Below are 23,725 nucleotides of genomic sequence, written 5' to 3'. Positions count from 1 at the left end.
CTGTAGACAGCAGAGAGCTGAGAGAGCACAGCACGCCGAAGACAAGACAGCAAACAAAACAGTCAGCATTAAATGAAATCAAAGTAATTTCGTTTGCCCCTGTCGCAGCCGTGAAAAATGACTCACTTGCTTCGCAGTACCAGCAAAACACATACACAAACACAAACACTCAAAAACACACACACGCAAATGCAGATGCTCTCTCACACAAACACACAGACGCACACACACACACACGCACATGCAAGTCGCACAAAAGGAAAACAAATGGCTAGGTCGGTCGTTCACCTGCGTTCGCTTTGGCTTTGGCTTTGGAGCCTAAGAGAGCGTCGAACATTTAACTTAAGAGAGCCAAATGTATATACACAAATCGTGTGCGCGCCCCCAATGATGAGAGCAGCTGTGCTTCTTTATGTGTGTGTGTGTTGTGTGTACTGGCCGGCCGGCCGTTCATTGCTCTCGAATATTTGCCTCTCTCTCACTCTCTCAAAAGTTGAGTATTTCATAACGCTTCTGGTTTTTCTTGTTGTTGTATTCGTGTCAATGTTCTATCGCGTTTTGTGTTGTTGCTTTCGCTCTTGTTTAGGGTTTAATGACATTGCCGGTTTTCTTTCCTTTTTTTTTTTTTTTTGCGCCCGTTCGTTTGCCTGCTTGTTTATTTATTCTTGCAAGGCAAATAGCAGCAGCAGCGACGTCGACGTACAGGCGGCAGAGGAGGCAACAGCAGATTACCCACATATGTATGTTCACACATACACACACACGTACATACATACATTAATAGCTATGTTTGGACATACTTTCATACATGTACGTGTTCAAGTATGTAGTTTGTTGCTATTGGAGCAACTGGCAACTGTGGCCGGTTCCGATTTGTGTGTTGAGTTAAAGCTCGGCCAAGCGTGCCCATATCCTAAGTAATTTTTTTTTCTTAATTGGAAAATCATTGTCAATCCCAACAAAAAACCTTAAGGAAAATCCATCCATAATCGACAATTATTAAGAAAAAAATAATAATTATAATAATAAGATAGCCAGAGTGAGTATTGTAAGCCAGGCGACAGCTCTAAAAGCTCTATTTCTTAGTTTTGTTTTTTTTTTACCTCTGAAATAGAAAACAATAATACAGTTTGTAAAAAAAAGTGAGCACTCCCTTTGTTTGCTGGTTTCAAAATATCCCACAATCAAACATTTGAAAAAGCCAAATTTGACGGCTTAATTGGTCAAAAGGTACTGTTAAATTTGGAAGAAACGGGAATGGCAATGGCAAAACATAAGATTTGAATATAGAAATTGGAATTATAGAAAAGAATGAGTGGGTTCTTGTTGTTGTTGTTGTTATGTGCGGAAGCAGTAAAGCTAGCATTTAACAATAACGCAAGTGACAGAACTGTGGGGTGTACAGTGTAACAACAGCAGCAGCAACATTGATGACGACGCCAACCTACAGCGACGATGCAACTTTTCATGCAGTGCTGTATTTTTAATATTTCTGTACCCTGTAGACGCAGCTAAAAAGGGCTTATCATTTATATGATATAATCATGTCAAGCATGCATTACACACAACACACATATATGTGATTAATATGATTTTATTAATTATTTACTTGATTTAATTAAATGCGAATTAAATTTATTCATATGCCAATATTTGCACATATTCCAATCGTTTTACAGAGCATTTCATAGTCGAGTTGCCGCAGCAACAGCTGTTAATTCCTTACTTGTTTTACTTTTCAGTTGCTGTTGTTGTTGTCGGTCGCTTGGTCGCCTCGCTTCCTCGTATTCGTTGCTGCCGACGACGCGACGTCGCTGCTTTAAGTTTATTCTGCTTTTTTTTGTTTTTTGTTTTTTTGCTTTTGTTTTAGCGCTCGCACAAATGTGTGTTAGCGGCGGTCATTCACACCGAACGTGCCCTTTCGAGAGTAGTGCGCGCCAAGCGCGCGCTCTCCCTCTCTCTCTTTCTATATCTCTGTTGCTCTTCGTTCGTAAGAGAAGCATTGCGTGAATGCGTGTGAGTTGTGCGCTGCGTGCGTGTGCTTATATGTGTGTTTGTGTTTGTCAATGTGTGTGTGTGTGTTTGTAGTAGTGCAATGGCAACAACCGCAAAACGCTAACTTAAACTTGCTGGAGAACTTTCGTATATTTACAATTATTTATATGCAATTATTACACACGCATTATTCGCAGAGTGTGATTTGTTAAACTGCATAAGTATATATCTAAATATATAATTAAAGCAGGTGTCTGTGTAACTTTTAAGTGAAATTCGCCTTCCGCATCCGATTGACGTCACAGTTTGCAAAATTACGCAATTTGTGTGCCCTGGCAATGAGTGACTAATTTAACCATATCTTTAACACAGGCACACATACACAAATACACACATACACAAACACTCACACACAGAGCGAGAAGACATGGGCAGCGTGGAATAGTGTAAAAAGTAAAAGGTCATTGAACGAACATTGTACCTATTTCTACTATTTACACACAGGCACACACACATATATATATATATATATATATGTATATACATATTGTTATTACTACATACACATGTATTTGCAAAAAAAAAGTTAAAACAACAACAAAGCGAAGCCAAGTACTTCTTTCTTTCGCCTTTTCGCCGCACTAAGCGAAAATGGAGAAATTGGAGAAATGGAAACGGCACTGGTGAAATGCTTGAGCTAAAATGAAATAATGGGCAAGGGCAAAAAAAAAATTGTTGGAAAGAAACAAGCGCGAAGCAAATGATAATAGACAAATGAGAGCAGCGACAGACAGACAGCGAGATAGAGAGAGAGAGAGAGAGAAAGAGAGAGAGAGGGAGAGAGAGGCAATGTGAAAGACGAGGAGGATCAGCAGCAGCAGCAGCAGAGATCCCAGCTAATGACAAATGCACATTATGAATTGTACATATGTGAATGGATTTTATCCAGCACATTCCACAATCCACAGTCCACATTCGATCGATCAAACTGCATAATACCCTGTATACTCTCTCTCAATATCAATATTAATTGTACTTTCTCTATTAAATATCAGAATCAGACTTGACAAATTGTTTTCTTATCTTAGATCTTCAATGATTTTTTTAGTCCGATCTTATAAGGAAATTTTAAAACAGAAATTCATGGATAGATACATATATCAAAATATTTACATTTAATACATCCAAATCCATCGTATAATGTTATCATTTAATATTTATGTAATTAAAATTGCGCTTTCAATATCTAGAAGTATTAATTATATATACATATATTTATTGAAGCATCAATTTTAGGATGACAAACATATCTTGTAACGACTCAAAAGTATCACAGCTCTCAAATTGCGATTTGATAATCAGCATTAAACTATTTTCAAATTACGACTAGGAACACAAATTTTACGAAAATATCTGCCAAATTTGTATGGGTAGGGTATTCAATAGTCGGCAAGTCGCCAAGCTAAATCTGCATTCTTTCATGTCTTTCGTATTATTTTACCCACTTCTTTCGCTTCGAAGAAAGCAGCGAAAATTGCAGCAGACATCATTGCAAAGCGGCCAACTCGGCAAATATTCGGGCTAAGGTATGGTAAGGTATCCGAACATGATACGAAACGTATCCAATTTTCTCTCAGTGACTCAGACTTAGTCAATCACTTCGAATAGGACACTCTCCGAATGTGGAGGGGGGCAGATGTTGACACCGATGAATGAATAACCCAAATTTTTGTCGCTGGTTTCGATGATTTTGGAAAAGTAATAGTAATAAAAGTAGATAGCTGCGCATCGAGGAATATATATACTACAGTAATATACAAATAATACTACTAATACTAAATATATTACAAAACATTTTCAAAAACCTGTTCATGATTTCAGAATTTTGCTACTTCTTATTTAGTAATTAAAAATTGACATTTAGAAATCAAAATAGGTCGATTACCATTCAAAATTAAGCTAAAGCGTTAAACAAACTTAACTTCTCCAGTTCATCTCAAATATGTCAAGGTATATTTTAAATCGATTGGCAGGCTATAAATTAAAAATTGAGGTTTTAACTACCAACCAATCGATAGTCGCCTCACGAAACAAGTTATCGATCAAATTAAATAAATGGATATGGCTAGATCGACTCGGTTATTAAAATGTAATATGGTATTCTAATGAATCTAGAGTTTTACTAGAGTGGGTAGCTCAGTTGCTGTTCAGTAAAAAACCATGCTTGTAATGAGTATTCGAACTCATGAAACAAAATGCACTTTCAGACTTGAATTTAAAATAGCCTCTATCTCCGAGTGTACTTACTCCGAGGCTAGACTTGAATAGACGCAGTGGCAATTGAGGTAAGTGTGTGAATGTGTGTGTGTATGTGCATGTGTATATAGCCCCTGCCTCTGCCCCCTGCCCATGACGGCACAGAGTGGGTGGTAGAGGGCAATGGGGTTGGTCAACAATGCAACTAACGATGGCACGGGCTGCGTACTTCATCGAGGCGCTGACCCCACGACTAATGTGCGTATGTGTGTGTGTGTGTGTGTGCGTGTGTGTGTGCGTGTGTGTGTGTGTGCTTGTGTGTGCGTGTGTGTGTACCCAACGCATACTCCCCACGACTGGCAACACTCGAAATTGTTGTCGCTATCAAATAGGAACAACAACAACAAGAATCGAGATAACGCCAACAGAGTCTGCTGGGACCTTTGCCGATTGGGATCAAGCAACTATATATATGTATATAAATAATATATATGTATTTAAACGTGTGTATATTTATATTCATATATATATTATTATAGCAACTCCTATTCAAGTCCAAGATAAGCTACTGTGCACAGGTGCTACTCTCTCTCTATATTATTGTACTTGTAGCGAGTAATAAGAGCGAGCAGCGATCAAAAGCAGCGAGTGGGCAACCAGCACGAGACATGTGGACATGCGGACATGTATTAAATAAAGCTCAAGTTCATTGGCATCGATAAAAATGGAAAGCGAATTAAAAAAAGAATGAAATAAGAACAAAACAAATAAAGAGTGCACTTGTCGAGAGTGGAGAGTAGAGAGTGTTGCCCAGCTAGGGGAGATACCCTGTCCAGTATTGATTCATAAATAACTTCAATGTGAAATGAAATATAATAATATGTATACCAAATTGCCATATTCTGGGGAATATAGTGAGCAATATATGCGAAAAACAAGAAAAATATTATTGATCATGCGTATTCAATTTGATATTCCATATAATCGATCAAATGCGTTATTTATAATCAATTTTTATCGATACTTATGCGAAACTGGTCGAGTCATCGATACGATGAAGCACAGCTGATCTGCGTAAGGTATGTATTATAAATTGACTGGATCTAGTCGGCTATTGTTGGAGATCTCAACATTTTAGCTGATATGACTATAACGAGTAAGGAGACTCTAACTTGAAAGCAAATCAACTTCCTTATCAATTATAAAAAGCATTCGCGTGACAGCTTCTTCTTCCTGCTACATATGTTTATATATGTACATATATATATATACATATATATATATGTTTATATAAATGTATCTATGCAACCACAAGCACAAGGGGAAAAAAAGAAACAAAATGAAGTAGAAGCATCAGCAGCCCCGTCAAAAGTTTGAACCTTCAAAATTGGTTTCAATGTCATGTAACCCCCATTTTACATGTATATATGTATGCATGTAATGTATGTATGTATTTACATAAGCATTCACATACAGCAATTCATACATGCGTCTCTGCGTGTGTGTCTGTGTGTGCGTGTGTGTGCGAGCAAGCAAACGAGGGAGGAAAAGAGCACAAACACAAAGGGGCAGTCAGAGCACCCAATTATGTACGAGGCAGCAAATGCCCATGCACACACACGCGCGCACACACACACACACACAGCAGCAGCAGCGTTCGATATTCATATTGTTGCAAGAAATGATTTAAAAAAAAAAAAAAAGAAGCAAAAAAAACTTCACAAATTCCAGTTGCTAGTTCCCAAACTCAGTGACGACCAACGGGGGATGAGGCTAAGAAATTGACACAGGAGCAGAGGCAGAGGCAGGGGCAGGGGCAGGAGCAGAGCGACAAGGGCAAGGGCAAGGGCGGCTGTAAGCTGTAAGCTGTAAGCTGCTGTCTTCCCCTTTGCCCAACCCAATCCAACCCAACCCAACATAAACCACCCCTTCTTTCAAGCATTCGCAATATTGCGTATACGTTGTCGACTATCTATGGCCAAATAGAAATAGTGTAGAAATCTTAAAATCATTTTCATTTTGATAAGATGAAATTAAATGATTACAGCTTGAGTCCATACAAATATTACCAGTTCATTTCATGAATAAGTTAAGTGTTTTTTTGTTGGCAAACCAATTTTGGTTCTACCAACAGAAACAGGCAAGTACAAAATGCCAAAAGATTTCCAAATACAGCTTAATTTAAATATTTGCGACAAAATTAAGTAAGCAAAAAATCGACACACAAAAATGAATGATTTTTATAATTATTTTCAAAAACTTGGCACTTTTATTTAGCAGCATCCAAAATGTGTGGAATACCAAAATTTGAAGAAAAATATGTATGAATATGTATGTGTATGCGTATGCGTATGGGTGCCCTTGTCACTACATTCGGCAATTGCTGTGAACTGTTACCAAGTCAAACCCAATTAAATTAAACTCAACTAAATACATTCAAGCAAAACAGTTAATTATCAAAACCGAAGCAGAAGCAGAGCCAAAGCTTAAGCAAAACAAAGCATAATTCCCAGTTCAACTTTCTTCTGTCTCTCTCTCTCTCTCTCTCTCTCACTCACACTCCGCAAAACGTTTTCGAACACTGCGTTATCGTGCGTTCGCCAACCCACCCGCTATACAGACACACACACACACACACACGCATACACACACAACACGCACGCAAAACAATCAGGAAGAAGAATCGGACTGAACGAAATCGGCATGCTCTTTCCTTATTCAATCTACACATCGCTCTCGCTATCTCTCTCTCTCTCTCTCTCTCTCTATGTCTGTGTCTGTCACTGAGTGACAGGTAGAAATGCTGAATATCAGCAAAGGGTTAGATCATTATCTCAATCTGTGTCAAATTGCATCACATTACAATACACACACACGCACACAAGCAAAGAGCATACAAAGACAGCTAAACTCAACGAGAAGAGCTCGCAAGTCAACACTCGATAGTTTATCAATGTGTAAATAAAATCGCTTTAGTATTTGTATGCGTGCCCGCTATGTATGTGTGTGTGTTTGTATTGTTGCCCAAAAAATTTCAATAGCAAAGGTCGATGAACTCGCGCCGTGCCAATGCCTGGCGTTGTGCTTGCTCTCTTTCTCACTCACTCACTAACTCACACACACACGCACAAACAAGCGCACAGCGTAGCCAACCGTGTGCGTGTGTGTGTGTTTGTGTTGTTTATGAGAGAGTTTGGCGTTCCGCATTGCGCGCTCTCTTTTGGCGCTCTCTTGGTGTTTTTTTTTGTTGACTCTCTTTGGTTTTGTGCACTGCTTCCTCGTTGCGTTTCATTCATAAACAGAGAGCGCCAGATATCGGCCAGTCCAACGAACCAACGAACGGCTGTACGCGTTTCACATGTGCTTTGACCCCCACACATACAAACACACACACACACAGATAGACTTACAATGAGCTTAAACTGTTACGTTAGTATGTTACGTTAAATTTAATTCGGCTACTTACATCAACTGTTGACGTCCTTGCAGCGGCGGCATTTTTGTGGCCGGCTGGCGCTCATTTAATGTGTGCCTTTTCTTTGCTCTGCTTTTGCTGATGCTAATAATAATGCTGCTGCTGTGGCTGCTATGTTAAAGGTGTAATCCATGCTCTGTGGCTCTGCCAGCGAGCGACTGTAAGTTGAGCTTTAACAGTTGAGCCTTGCGTTTTAAATATTGCAGCTGCTGTTGTTGTTGTTGTTGATGCTGTTCCTGTTATTGTCGAGTTTTGCTCTTAAACTATGCCGTTTTGCACTCTTCTTCTTGGATTCACAATCCAACAGCAGCGATGTTTTGTTAAGCTTTGTTTTGTTTTGTTTTGATCTGTTGTGATTGTTTTTGTTATTTACACATGGATATACAATATATGTGTGTATTTATGACATATACTAATTAGATATATATATATATATATATATACATTTGCATTTGACATAACAAATTTGTGATGAGAATTTCCTTAATTTGTATTTATTTTATATTTATTTTTACATATTTATTATTATTTATTTATTTGTATTTTTTGCTGCTTTTGCACTTATGTTGAACACATTGCGGGGTATCTCGCTGATTCCGTTTCTTTTTATTTATTTATTTATTTTTTTTTTTTACATACAATTCATGCCTCACTTTATATCCTAGGCTTAAATTAAGGCGCTCTCGCTCTTGCTCTCAGCTGAGAACATATCTTTAACGGTTGTTGTTTGATTCTCGCTTCTCACTTCTCGCTTGTCACATTTTCAAATTTCTCACATCACGTTTGGCATGCAACAAAACTGCACAAAACTATCTGCAAAAATACACAATAACAAAAAAAATGCGTTCAATTTGTTGTTACCGCTGCCGCTGCTCTCTCTCTCTCTCTCTCTCTCTCTCTCTTTATATAAAGGGGAGTGGGGGGGGCGGTTGTTCAGGGCAGGGCAGAGAGCAGTGCATGCATTGCAACAAAAACAAATCCCGCTAAGGCGAAGTCGATGCCGGCAGCGCGTCCTTTGTGGGGCGTCTTGGCGCCTATTTTGGCCACTTGTCAATTGCTTTAGCCAAAGGCAAACACACACACACACACACACACGCACACAAACACGCACACACACACACATACACACTCACACACACATATATATATAGACACATGCAATTGCACTCTGTACACTTTTTATTTGATGCATCTTTTTGCAGTTAAAATATACGACAAAAAAAATACAACAAAAAAAAACCACAACAACCAACTTTTGAAAATATCGTTTATCCGGGCGCGAACGACAACAGCTCGCGGCGAGTGAAATTTTAAGAATGAGAGAGAAATTTTTTGTGTTTTCTTGTTTCGTTTCAAGCGCTTCGTTTCCATCTAGCATTGGGTTCGGTTGTTCGTTTCCCGTACGAAGTGAGCATAGCGCGCTTAAAAGCATGCAACATGAAACTGAATGCCATCAGGCCTGTTACATCGCTCTGTTAACGATTACATTTCCTCAATCTAACATAGCTGAAGCGGGGATTCACGTCTGATTGGATTATTAGCTTAGGAATACTCAAAATGGTACTGTTAAGCTGAAATTTTAAAATACATGCAATCAATATACGTACATTTTACAGTTTTACAAAATACACATGAACATGACAATTGTAATCCAAATTTCATCATAATATATAATATAAAAATAAACCAAAAACGAACACTTACAAACTGTTAACTCATAAACGAGCTAAGCAGCTACATTTCGAAAACATTTCATTGAGCACTTTCGTTAAGCTCTGGTATACTTACAAACGCGGTTTGTGTCGCGGCTAAGCTTTAGAGTGTGCACAATTCGGCTAAATATTAGGATATCAGTTTCAACAGTGCAGCCCTAGTTAGAAATATGGTCACATTTTATTTTAGGTACAGCACAGAGTCGATATTAAGCGCCCAATATTAACTTGAAAAAATGAATTAATATATGTTTGCTCTAAAAAACTATAATATATAAATGAATGTAAAAAAAAATAAGAACATATGGCTTAAATGCACTTATCTGTTCTGCAAGTCAAAAATTTCTGTATATCATAACTTTTAAATAAAATAAATCGTTTTTACAATAATGCGCCTGTTCACAAAGTAATTTTAAATCCGCAAATTCATTTGATTATTATTTAATTTAAGTAATAAAAAATAGTAATCAAATAAAAATTTGAGGGCAAAATCTGGCTGATTGTTAATGTTTCTTTTTGTTGTTATTATTATGCGTCGCAATTGTAAATCATCGATAGGACTTGCGGCGCAAGATTAGTCGATATATCGAAATATCGCTGACACGATGCGCTTAACTTCCCCAACGTGGAACAGTTTATGGCGATACTTCGACGCTCTTGGTTGGTAAGCAGCTAGACGGGTAAATATAGAAGCCACGTGTTCTGACCTTTCCATGTGATCAACTAAAGAACTCATTAAGCGCCTTCCTCCCCCTAAAAAGTTAGCTCGCTATCAAGCTGTCTGTTCGCATGAATGAAATTTATTAAATAGGTATATGCTCGTCAAAAATGTACCAAATCGGATATAAACGAATTTGGCTGCTGTTGTTGTTGGGTTACCATGTTTTCTACCTTCCCCGGCATTTGAACCAAAAAAGTATGTATTGAATGTATAAATATATATATGCATATACATATATATATATATATATATATTGGCATATTTCCCACAGTTTGCTAAGTCAACTAATTTAGTTGGTTGCATCGCCGTCAACAAAGATTAGTTCAAAATTATTTACTCACTGAATCATGTACAATGGTCGCTCGCAAATTTGAGCATTTAATGCGCATAAAATAAAAAAGAAGGCAAATAACGCATTAGAAATGTTTGACGGCAAAAGCAATATATTTAAAGTTGGCAACTCATAACAAATGTTTGAAAATAGTCTGAACTTGAAAACAAATTTATATATCCGATTTTATACTTTGATATCATACTTTGGTATAATTGTATATTGGTTATGTGCAATGTCGTCGCATGCTGTCTGTCCGTCTGTCCGTCTGACATCCTTAGAGCTAGAGACATGCAACGTTTTTTTTAGGGATATAGTCGTCAAATTTGATGGTTAGCTTGTTGGCGATGTCCTTCAAGGGTCGCCCAAATTGTAAGCTAAACTCACTCAATTTGAAAGGTATATATGAGCCTATAGCTCTCTCGCAATTTAGGAACTTTAGTTGTAGATATTCGTAATTTTGTAATTTAAGTGCTATTGTTACCAAACTTGGAAGGAAGGTTATTAAAAAACTGTGCCAACATTAAAAAAAAAAAAAAAAAAAACTTGTGCGATAAATGACTAAAAATCTCGTTCAAAGATGGGCCTGCAGATGATGCTATCAAAGTATTTCGCAGTCGTTTATACAAGAATGCAACGTTCTCTCTTGTTTATCTTTATATAAAAAGACGAAAAATGTGCTCAAAAATGGGGAAATGACGTTAAAAATATATGAAACAATCGTGACTCGAATTTTGGCACAACACACTTTTAATTTACCCAAATATTTTCCAATTATTTTCAATTCTTACGGTTGAAAATTCGATTCAAATTGCTGGATGCAACTAGTTCTTAATCATTTTGATTTTTGTTCTGTTTTTGTTTTCTTTTGATGATTTTTGATTTTCCGCCTTTTTGTATTCTAGGCACGTGATTGGCAATTGCAGTTTAACGGTTTTTAATTGGACGAAGCAACAGCAACAAGGCATACGACAAACAAATAATAATAATAATAACAGTAACAGTAACAGTAACAGTAACAGTAAAAAGAGCAATAAGAACCAGGCACAGCACATTGGTTTATTTGCGTTTGACTTTTTGAGCTCATAAATTGCGGTTGTTGTTGTTGTTGTTATTATTATTGTTGTTGTTGTTGTTGTTGCTGACGTTCGACCTCGATCGCTCCTAAGGTGAACGCTCTCGCTCGCTCGCATGGCAAACAGCAGCGCAGCCGCCGACGTTGACGTCGCCTCCAACAACCTGAAACCAAAAGTCAACGGGTTAATGGCCAACGGTGCCGGCGATGCCCAACCGAAACCGGAAACGGACCAGCTCCTCCAGGACGGACTCAGCTGCAAGGAGCTATTCACGAATGGCGACGGTCTCACCTACAAGTAAGTGAAGGATGCCGGATCTTATCACGGATCATTTTAAGTTCCCCACTCGAGTTCAATCCTCAATCCTCAAGCAGAGACAACTCCATCTCTTCCATCTATGGTATAAACAATCTTGACTAGTTGGCAGCATTTAATCAAGATTTTGAAATCTCAGTTTGCCATTTTACGTATTTGTTATTATGATTAAATTATTGAGCTCTTCAGGTGTCTCAAATGTTTAAATGGATTATATAATTATTATTATATGTTTTTTGTAATGATTTAATTGTAATTATAATTATATACTAAATAAGTTCATGGCTGAATTTACTAATATTATTGAATACTGTGACATTTACATAATTCCCTCTCTCCCCCTCCCTGTCCCACTCTGCCCTTTACATATGCGGCACACATTGTTGTTCTCATGTTACCAACCCGATCTTGCCACATTAGCGATTTCCTCATATTACCCGGCTTCATCAACTTTTCCGCCGAGGAAGTCGATCTCAGCTCGCCGCTAACCAAAGGCATCTCGTTGCGTGCTCCGCTCGTCAGTTCGCCCATGGACACCGTAACCGAATCCGAGATGGCCATAGCCATGGCGGTAGGTATCATAAAACTAAGCAGGCAACCAACTAACCAGCTAACCAAACCAAAACCAACAAGCCAACATCATCATCATCGTCATCGTCATCATCAAAATACTTGAAACTCTGTGAAAAACTGTGAAATTTTCATTTTGATTGTTTTCTTTTCATTTTCATTGTTTTGCGGTTTTTTTTTTTTTTTTTGTAAACCGTAATCGGAAACCCTTTCAAAGTCTTTACAACAATCAACGCGATCTTCAAAGAATTATCATCTGTGTGTTGACCCAATTAACATTTTAATATTTATTTGAAGACATTTTGTTTTTCTTATTATTTGCGCCGAATTATCTAATCGAGTCTTGAAAAATAGATATATTGAACATATAACCTTGTCGAGCCTAGTAATATTTTCAAGTAGATATCTCCGAACTCATAAACTATATATATATACATATATATATTCTAGATCAGCATCAATAGTCGTCTGCTTTGTTGAAACTTGGCATATATCCGATTCCTATTACTACCAGGAGACAGCCAGATCGGTTAAACCATTTGATATAGCTGCATAGCATAGGAAGAATCAGTCGAAAGATGACTTGCTGAAAAAACATTTTTCTTGAGATCGTATATATATATATATATAATTAATTTATAGGTAAATTTAGGCGGAAATAGATTCAGGTTAAATGTGTGCGTCAGTTAAAAATCTATGCAGTTCCTTCGTCTGTTTGTCAGTTTGGATATATATATATATATATATATGTATATATATCTATGGATAGATGTATGTACATGCTTTTCATGCTGTAAATGTCAGATTAACATTGCCATGAACATTGTTCATTAACCAACACCGTCGAAAATAGCGAGATAAGCGGACAACCGATAAACGATAAGCGATAACGATTAACAACAAATAGCCGATCGATGCACATCGCCAGCCTTGGTGCTCTAATACATACACATATGATATTGATTGATTGATGTTGATATTGATATTGATTTTGTTTGGTATCGCTGCCGCTCCAGTTGTGGTTGTAATTGAACACTCTTATGCGCCTCTATAATCGCTATAATTATTTTCCCTCGCACGCCGCCACCGCCGGATGAACAAAAAAACAAAAAACAATAAACAAAAAAACAATAAAATGATGGGATCCACGCGCAGCTGTGTGGTGGCATTGGGATCATCCATCACAACTGCACGCCGGAGTATCAAGCGTTGGAGGTGCACAAGGTTAAGAAATACAAACATGGCTTTATGCGTGATCCGTCGGTGATGTCGCCGTCAAATACCGTTGGCGATGTGCTCGAGGCACGGCGCAAGAACGGCTTCACCGGTTACCCGGTCACCGAGAATGGCAAGCTCGGTGGCAAGCTGCTCGGCATGGTCACGTCCCGTGACATCGATTTCCGTGAACACCAACCGGAGATACTGCTCGCCGACATCATGACCACCCAACTGATAACCGCACCCAATGGCATCACTCTGCCGATGGCGAACGCCATACTGGAGAAGAGCAAGAAGGGCAAGCTGCCGATTGTCAATCAGGATGGCGAACTGGTCGCAATGATAGCGCGCACCGATTTGAAGAAGGCACGCTCCTATCCAAATGCATCCAAGGATTCCAATAAGCAGCTGCTTGTCGGCGCCGCAATTGGTACGCGCCATGAGGACAAGGCACGGCTCCATCTGCTCGTCGCGAACGGTGTCGATGTCATCATATTGGACTCATCGCAGGGCAATTCCATTTATCAGGTCGAGATGATCAAGTTCATCAAAGAGACGTATCCCGATCTGCAGGTCATTGGCGGCAATGGTAACTAACCCCTCCCTCCCCCACCCACAAAAACTACATGTCGCAATAATAGTTCCCAATACATATATATATATATATATATAGAAATTGTTCTTTTCCCTTTAAAGTACAGCAAAAGAATTGAATAATTAATTTTGCTTAAAGTGAGTAATTAGAATTTGAATTTGGAATTGGAATTGGAATTTTACAAAAACAGTTCCTAGTAAAATATTTGTACTGAGACTTTATGTATATATATGTATATATATATTCTTGATTTGGAACTATTATTCGAGATCATAGCATGCTTTTATACCCAAGTTGTACTAACACACACTCGCACACACACACACACTCACACATTGCTTGCTCTCGTTGCTCCTCGTGTGGCAGTTGTGACACGCGCCCAGGCCAAGAATCTCATCGATGCGGGCGTGGATGGTCTGCGCGTAGGCATGGGCTCCGGCTCCATTTGCATCACACAGGAGGTGATGGCCTGCGGCTGTCCACAGGCGACGGCCGTCTACCAGGTGTCCACATTTGCCAAACAGTTCGGTGTGCCGGTTATTGCCGATGGTGGCATCCAATCGATTGGACATATTGTTAAGGCATTGGCGCTGGGCGCCAGCGCTGTGATGATGGGCTCTCTGCTCGCTGGCACCTCGGAGGCGCCCGGTGAGTATTTCTTTTCGGACGGGGTCCGCTTGAAGAAATATCGTGGCATGGGCTCGTTGGAGGCAATGGAGCGTGGCGATGCCAAGGGCGCTGCAATGTCCCGTTACTATCACAATGAGATGGATAAAATGAAGGTCGCCCAGGGTGTCAGCGGCAGCATTGTCGACAAGGGATCCGTATTGCGCTATCTGCCGTATTTGGAATGCGGACTGCAGCACAGCTGCCAAGACATTGGCGCCAATTCGGTTAAAAAGCTCAGGTAAGTCATCGAGCCACTCCGCAACTGGCAACAAGCGACCAATATTCGCAACCAATATTCAATTTATTTCTATATATATATTTCTTTAATACAAAACAACTTCTATATTGAAGTCTGCGTCTGCGTCTGCGATCCCCCTTAAATTATATATATATGAAACGCTTACTTCTTGTTGTTAGCAAGCAAAACTGAATCGTTTTGCTTGACTGCTTTATAATAACTGAGTTGGAAAACTTTAGCCAATCATAGTTAAGCGTCGGACTACTGACTCTGCTGATATCTTGGTGTCGTTGTCGCTTTGGTCTCTGCAGCTCTTGTCGCTGCTGCTTTGTCGCTGTTGTCCCATCTTGCTCACTCCCACGATGCTCGTCATGTGGAATTTGCTGACGAATATTTTGCAGGCTGTGTCCGCCGACGAAGCTGAACTATGCTGACGATAATTGATTCTGGGTACTTGCCGCCGAGTCGTCCAATGCCGACGAGGCATCTATATTCTATTATTCTAGCTTGTTGTTAGCTCAAGTTACTTGTTTCGATAGTGCTTAACTTAAACATTTATATTCTTGATCTGTCCTATGCAGAGACCTTAAATGTTCAATACACCTTCTCTGCCTTGACATATTCGTGATCAATTGAACAAATATAAAGATCCACACACATTCAATATGTATATATAATAATTTCTATATGGCTGAAATCAGTCTTTCAATCGACTCGATTTATATTTAACAAACGGATTCAGGGTATACAGCTAGTCGAGCATATTCTTACTTGTCTTACGATTGAGTCAACTGATTTAATTTTGTTGCTTTTCGCATTTGCAGAGTGATGATCTACAATGGAGAGCTGCGCTTCATGAAGCGCACTCACTCGGCCCAGCAGGAGGGCAATGTTCACGGTCTGTTTAGCTATGAGAAGCGTCTCTTCTAACATACAACTAGCGCTGCAGCGCCGTCAGCTGCCAGCGCGGTTGGCCAACAACAACAACAGCGGCGGCAACATCAATCAACAGCACAACAACAGCAGCAACAACATCAGCAGCAGCAGCAGCAGCAGCACCAGCAGCAGCACCACCACCAGCATCAGCATCGACGGCAACAGCAACATGATCAATCGCATACCCGTGTGCAATATCTTGTTTATCCAACGGGGCACGATTTGAGCGTTAAGCGGCACATGTGACATGTTTACCCCGGATGCGGACATCTATCTTTTCCACGTTTTATTTAGTTCTTAAGAGCCCTTCTATCTATTAGGCTAAGTGCACCTAAGCACGTTTAACCCACTGTCGAATCTATTTGTCGAATCTAAAGCAAAAGGAGTCTACTTGCAACAACAATGTACTTACACACACACATATACATACATACATATTCTGTATATATATATATATATATATATACATATATATGCTATATTTGCCAAACTTAAATTGTACAAGAAAATACCTTGAAGTTATTTTGCGTGCTGTTCAAAACAAAAACGTATCAAAAATTTTTAGAGGCACGTTCATTCCCCGCAAATGATTTCCTTTATTTCTTTTTCCAATACATATATACACCTGATTGTTGATTTGTTTATATATATGTATATATACATTTTTTATATATTTATATAATTAATTTATAGGTAAATTTAGGCGGAAATAGATTCAGGTTAAATGTGTGCGTCAGTTAAAAATCTATGCAGTTCCTTCGTCTGTTTGTCAGTTTGGATATATATATATATATATATATGTATATATATCTATGGATAGATGTATGTACATGCTTTTCATGCTGTAAATGTCAGATTAACATTGCCGTCGTGCTGTGCACCTGCAAAATAACAACAAAAAAACCAATTAAAGACTTGACTTGACTTGACTTGACTTGACTTGACTTGACTTGGCTTGACTTGACTTGACTTGACTTGACTTGGCTTGACTTGGCTTGACTTGACTGACTTGGATACTTTTTATATACTTTTTGTATATCATGTCCAAAATACAATATATTCATTTTGTAAGCATAACTAAGACTTTGTTTCTTAATGAAAATCGGACAACTTGCTTAATTTGTTTGGCATATTTCATAGTTAAAGTGGCATGCAATTAAGAAAACTTTAGTTGCAAGTGGTAAGATTTGAATGTATTCATTATATAAAATGGGCTAAGGACATCACTACAGTGCCAAGGATATAAGACAGAGTGTTAGCAATAAGATCAAGGAATTGCAACTGGTCAGTCTCGAAACTTTCTTTACTGCATTTAAATGCACTTAAGTCGGAGCAATCAATAATTGTCTGGTGTTATTCTATTTGATTAAACCAGGTGTGTCCAGGTGTGTCCAGGTGTGTCCTGGTGTGTCCAGGTATGTCCTGGTGTGTCCAGGTGTGTCCAGGTGTGTCCAGGTGTGTCCAGGTCTGTCCAGGTCTGTCCTGGTGTGTCCTGGTGTGTCCAGGTGTGACCTGGTGTATGTATCCTATATCCCCTGCCTTTTGACCCAACCTTTGTGCATGAATTGCATATGCTGATTGACACGACTACGACTTACTGTGGAGAGGCAAACTTTGGCGGCACCGAGAAAATCATGTCCATACTTATCATCATCGAACAGCGCCACGTAGAGCAGCGAATTGCCCAGCTCCTCGGGCTCGACGCCAACAAATTGTAGCGTCTCATTGAAGTCCGGATTGCGGGTCTTGTGCACAGTTTTGGTGCGCTGCCAACGCGTATATTTCGTATGTCCCTCGGGCGTTACGATATTGAGCTTGCAATAGGGATCGGCCAGACCGGCTGCATCCATTGCGGGCAGATCGCGGGCGCGCACCATTGTACAATCCAGACTGTGGTAGCTCTCCCGATAGCTAATCGCAATCTCCAGCCAGCCCAGCAGTGGATCACGGCAGTGTTGTTGCTGCTGCTGCTGTTGATGTTGCTGCTGTTGATGTTGCTGCTGTTCTTGTTTTTGTTGCTGCTGCTGCTGCTGCTGCTGTTGTTGTTGTTGTTGTGTGGCCGAGTTGCCAGAACCGGAACTATCGCTGAACGACCACGATGAGCTGACCGAGCCGCGACGCAACAGAAAGCTGCTCTCGCGTCGCAGCTGGGCGACAGTGGATGCATTCGAGATGCTAACGGTGTCATAGCCATCCAGGCACTGTGAATGCCTCGGCGTCGTCGTCATCGTCGTCATCGTTGTCATCGTCGTCGTCGTCGGTGGTCGACCAAAAAAGAATGAGTTCGACAGCTTCCGTTCGCCGCCGTCGATGAAGCTGCGTATGGAGCCGTAGGCACGCAAACGGAAACTTTCATCACGCTGCAGTCGTTGTTGTTGTTGGTGTTGTTGTTGCTGTTGGTGTTGCTGTTGGTGTTGGTGTTGTTGAGACGATGGCGATGTTGCTGATGATGGCATTTTGCCCGTTACACCATCGAGCTCATCCTCCGGCTCGGAATGTGCACTGCCACCGGAATGGCTGCTGTTGCTGCCACTGCTGCTGGTGTCATCGTTGACGCGGATCGTTAGCTTCTTGATGCGTGCGGCACGCGTCGGTGTGCCGTGGCAACTCTGTACGGCCCGGCCGCAGCCGACTGGTGTCGATGTGGGCGTGGCAGTGGCACTGCGCGGCATATCATAGTTGGGCAGACCTTTGAAGAACCAGGCGCCCGACTTCTTCCACATCTCGCGCGTCTCCGAACAGATGCGACACAGCCAAATCTCGCGGGTCCGCTCGCTGTTGTGATACCGTATATTGATATCGACGCTGCACTTGGCGCAGACAGACTTGCGGCAATCCTCGCAGAGGATGCGCTGCGGCCGCAGCAGGCCAAAGGCATCGCCGCACAGTCGGCAACAGTTTGGACCGCGCTCGACGGCATGCAGCTTGATCTTCTCGACACGCTCGACAAGTCGGCCGACCCGCTGCCGCTCCGCTATCTCGATCTCCTCGTTCCGCCGGATCACCGATATGATGGCCTCCTGCTCGTCGGGCCGCAAGGGTTCGTTGGTCTTTGAGCTGCTCCAGCCGGCTTTCAATCTGCAAGCCAAGTGTAAGCAATCCGTTAGTGCGTGAATAATTACTATATATATATAGACCCTATAAGCCCATAACTCATTAAGCGGGTATATTCGCTAACAATATTCTAATAATCTAATGTTTTAATTTAGTCAGATTTGAACACAAAAACAAACAAACTGCTGCTAAAACTATTCTAAATAAACAATTAAAACGTTAAAGTTCGTCGAAGTATTTGTGTAAAACTCAATTCAAGCTTGGATAACTTTTGCTTAATTTAACAACAGTCTGCTCGAAATTGAAGCACAAATTAAGCCAATCATTTTTCAATCAATTTTCCCCCTCTTCAAGTGGGAGATAGGAAAAAGTCGACATCTCGAGACACCAAAATTCGATTGCTATTTTCATAACTAACTAAAGGGTGTCTGTCTAGTCTGGTGAGTGTGTGTGTTATGTGTGTGTGTGTGTGTGTATGTGTGTGTGTGTGAGGGTCGGTGTTTGCCGAGTGAGCGTAATTAGTGCTGGGCTACCTAATGCGGTATTCATGTTGTTTTCGTTGTAGCTGTTTTTGTTGTTGTTGTTGTTGTTGTTATTGTTGGGGCATAGCCTCAGCCTCAGTCCCAGGGCCAAAATGTCAAGTTCAAAGTTAATTAAGACGCAAAGGCGTCGGGGCTCAGGGTCAGACCGGGATTAGGACCGGGCTTGCGCGTTTTATAGCCACTTTGGAATCACTTACACATCGCATTTAAAACGCAACAGCTATACGGGTACACACACACACACACACATATATATATATATATATATATATATATATATATACTTGAGAGTAAATATGTATTTATGTAAACTAGAATGGAGCGTTTAATGGAAATTGTAGCTTAATTATAATCTAGCTTTTATATATATACTAGATTTAATAAAGCAAAACTGATCCATCAGCATTAATTTAAGCAGCAGCTAGAAAATAATTAATAAATAATACAATTGTATATTGTTTATACGAAATAAAGCCTTAACTATTCGGCTATTGGCAGCAATTGTTTGCGATGATAATCTTTTTGTGGGGCGCATAGCCTCTAACTTTAAAGCTGTACAAATCAAGTCCAGCCCATGTTCAAATTGACACGCACACATGCTACACACAGACACACACACACACACACGCCACACACACACACACATACACACACACACACACACACACACACAGACACTTGAACAGTTTAGCATGCAACGTGCTCGTTGAATGTTTATGTTACGCTTACTGCTTGTGTTCGTTCGCATTCCTGGTTTCATTGCCTTGCCCGGGGTTTATTGACATGCAAAAACTGTCTGAATGTAACACACACACACACACGCTACACACACACACACACATTTGATAAACTGAGCCACAGTTGAAGCGCCTTTTGTTTTTGTTGATTGAGAAAAGTAAGAAAAACTTGTCCAATATTGCTGACAACATCATCAATAGTATTGACTCAGTTCATTATAGCCAATGCGCACTGTAGCCTTCGCTCCAGCGTCGCCTGTTGCCTTGAGCACTTCCGGCTTCAGTTTGGGTCTCAGCTGCTGCTTGTTGTTGCCATTGTTCTTTGCAAATGGAGTCAATTTCACATTGCCAGCATTGCACGCGTCGATGGCAACTTGCAACAAACAAATTTGTGAAAAGCAGTTAGCAAATGAACTGTAAACTGTTAAACAAAGCATTTAACGAATGTGCAAACTGTTAACACTTCTAAAAACCAAAAACAAAACTAAAAAAAAAACTAGTTAATGCTGCTTGGGCTCATAACAACTGGCAATTGGCAATTGACAGGCGTCAATGAAATTAGTTAATGCATTTGAATACACATATAAGAAATGGCTGGAAAATGTGTGTTTGCAAATACAAATGCAATGAGAGGCGAGGCGAGGCGAGACGAGGCGCAACAGATAGATTGGCAAGGTCCAAAACGTAGCCAGCCAATTTAAATGGAGTCCTTCACACAGCTGCCACTGGCACTGCTGTGTTGCAATTTGAATTTCAAGTACACGCCTATCACACCACCCCCTGTCACCCCCCCATCCCCCCACCTTCGCCCAGCCACGCCCAACCAACTATTTATATTATATATACAGTGTGCATGCGTCACGCACAGCCGCATTGTTTCCATGCTGCTGCTGCTGTTGCTGCTGTTGCTGCTACTTTCGTTTCCTTCTCTATATATATATGTATGTATGTGTGCATGTATGTGTGTACTTGCTGCAAAAAAAAAGAAGGAAAAATGCGAGCGAACGGAAGTGTAAATTGAGCACTTTGAAACATGCTGCTGCCACACAGCTCCCAGCTGCCAGCCGCTGTGCCGCACGCTGTGCGTGTGTGCTTTGGGGATGCGGCATTATGCATAAAATGTGCGAGCCTCTCACACTGAGTGTGTGTGTGTGTTAGTGTGTGTGTGTGTGCGTGAGTGTGTGTGTGTGTGTGAGTACTTGTATTTAATGCTGCGTTAAGCCTCAATTCGCAGTCAGCTGGGATTGCGCCTCGCAGTATGCCACACGTTTTCCACTTTGATACAAACATATGCTACTAGCTTGTCTCTCTCCCTTTCTCTCTCTCTCTCTCTCTCTCTGTGTGTGTGTGTGTGCTGTATCAGCAGCACTCCCCCATACCCAGTCAGTCAGTCAGTCGCCGTCAATTGCAATAAATAAGCAAACACGTTTTTCTTTTCTTTTCTTTTGTTTTTGTTTTTTGTCTAAATAAAACAAAATTCGAGCATTATTAAAATTTAATTAAGCTGTCAGCGGCGTTGCGGCTCAGCGAGCGGGCATGTCAGCAATTATGATTAGACAGCGAGGACGAAGGACACCATGTGAGCTTTGCCTGGGTCCTTGACAGCTCCCCGGCAACTCCAGGGTCACTCACACACACTCACTCACACACTCACACACTCACAACACAACATTACAGTGGTCGGCATTTACATAAAATGCATTCCTCGAATAATTCTAAGCATTTTTCGAATGATTCCGTTTTGCAGCAGTTCAAAAATCGTATGCAATTAATCCATATAAATCACTAAGTTTTAAATATATTTTTCGCAACATGAAAATTGAATTTGGCAGAAATTGAAATTTCAGTTTTCGGAGTTCGCCTGCAAATCGCAAGCAATTTAAGTTGCTAGAAACTGTAACTATTTAAATAAAAAAAAAAAATACAAAATTAAATTAAGCACGCTTTTGCTAATTGTGAATACAATAAAACCATAATTAGCAAAGAATTAAATGAAAAAGTTGACAATTCCAATTTGATGGAAAGTGAAAAATGTGCGATGAGCGATCAGCGTTAAATGAAGCGTTCAGCTTAGCGGGCGACCACTGTAGCTCGCTCGCTCATTTCCTGAGTATGTGGATGTTTGATTAAGCTAATCACACACACACACATGCATATGCATATGTATATGTATATGCATATGTATGGAAGAGACAGCAAGGACTGACGCAGTCAAAGTTAATTAAATTATAACTAAAGCTTTGGGCGACACATACGCGACAGTTGGCATTGTTCTTGTTATTTGTTGTTGTTTTTAGCTTAGCGCTAACTGTTGCGCGCCGCCTTATCAGCGCAAGTAACAAAAGCAACAACAACAACAGCAACAACGGGAGCAACAACAGCAACAAGAAGAGCAGCCAGTTTCTGTTTATGACGCGCACAGCGCACACATTGTTTAAGTTTAGTCAATGCTAACGCTATTGTTTAACTTGCACACACACACACACACACACACACACACACACACACAAAGAGAGAGAGTCGCAGACTAACAGACTTTGAGCAGCCAGCCAATTGTTGCATTGACAAATTTAGATTGGTTAGTTTTTTGTTTTATTTTTTTTGTTGCTCCTTTTTGTACTTACTTGGCACGCAGGGCGAGCTGCCTGTCGCTGGGACAGACAAATTTGTTGGCCGTATTATTGCGATTCGCGAAATCCATCTTCTCACATTATATATATGTTTGCAACATTTTTATTTGCGATTGCAAACAGCAACAAAAACAAATGTAAAAGAAATATATATAAAAAAAAAACAACACACACACAACAAAAAACCGTTGCCTGCCAGCAGGCGCGCTTTCGTTAAAATGCTTGGGTTTGTTTATTCAAACTGTGGTTTAGCCGCATGCATGCATGCAAACGCCAAGAACAACAACAAAAACAGCAGCAGCAACAAAACAAAACACAACAGCAACAGCAATAGCAATAGCAACACCACAAGTAACAAGAAATAAATGCGAAAAACACGTCTAAATGCGCACGCAGCTGGTATGCGTCTATGGCTATGCTGCAGCCACAGTTGCCAGTTGCCCCATTCGCAGGCCGCAACGGCCGCTTGCGATGTTCCCAATTGCCGCCACAAACTATCGACAGCAAATTATCAAACATCGATTGTCGGCATACTGCATACGTTTATCGCCATCCTCTTTTCTACTTTAATTAATATTATTAACAAACATTGAAATCGACGATTTGATATTATTTAATTTCATATCATTTATTATGTGTAAAAATGCGAATATAT

At 40.3% G+C, this 23,725-nt stretch overlaps 2 protein-coding genes across 3 annotated transcripts; one reads left to right on the top strand and one right to left on the bottom strand.

The window, feature by feature from the left end:
* The first annotated feature begins 11,397 nt into the window (after positions 1-11,397).
* Positions 11,398-16,194, top strand: LOC6564764 (inosine-5'-monophosphate dehydrogenase). Of its 2 annotated transcripts, XM_032737865.2 has the most exons (6): positions 11,398-11,454; positions 11,660-11,863; positions 12,302-12,452; positions 13,607-14,258; positions 14,631-15,171; positions 15,996-16,194. In XM_032737865.2, the coding sequence occupies exons 2-6, from the start codon at positions 11,682-11,684 to the stop codon at positions 16,099-16,101; spliced, it is 1,632 nt and encodes a 543-aa protein (XP_032593756.1). In that variant the 5' UTR covers positions 11,398-11,454; positions 11,660-11,681; the 3' UTR covers positions 16,102-16,194. The 2 variants fall into 2 exon arrangements, with proteins under 2 accessions (XP_032593756.1, XP_001991340.1); XM_001991304.3 differs by lacking the exon at positions 11,398-11,454 and having other exon boundaries at positions 11,465-11,863.
* Positions 16,195-16,958: 764 nt separating this feature from the next.
* Positions 16,959-23,190, bottom strand: LOC6564765 (rabphilin-1). The gene is made up of 4 exons (XM_032738111.1): positions 23,065-23,190; positions 18,168-19,185; positions 17,706-18,125; positions 16,959-16,988 (listed from the first exon to the last, which is right to left on the bottom strand). The coding sequence occupies exons 1-4, from the start codon at positions 23,139-23,141 to the stop codon at positions 16,959-16,961; spliced, it is 1,545 nt and encodes a 514-aa protein (XP_032594002.1). The 5' UTR covers positions 23,142-23,190.
* Positions 23,191-23,725: the final 535 nt, after the last annotated feature.

This window comes from Drosophila grimshawi, unplaced genomic scaffold (assembly GCF_018153295.1).
Source record: "Drosophila grimshawi isolate 15287-2541.00 unplaced genomic scaffold, ASM1815329v1 contig_848, whole genome shotgun sequence".
In the NCBI taxonomy this organism is placed as follows: Eukaryota; Metazoa; Arthropoda; class Insecta; order Diptera; family Drosophilidae; genus Drosophila; species Drosophila grimshawi.
The sequence above is the reverse complement of the archived record's forward strand: the minus strand, read 5'-3'. Positions and strand labels throughout refer to the sequence as shown.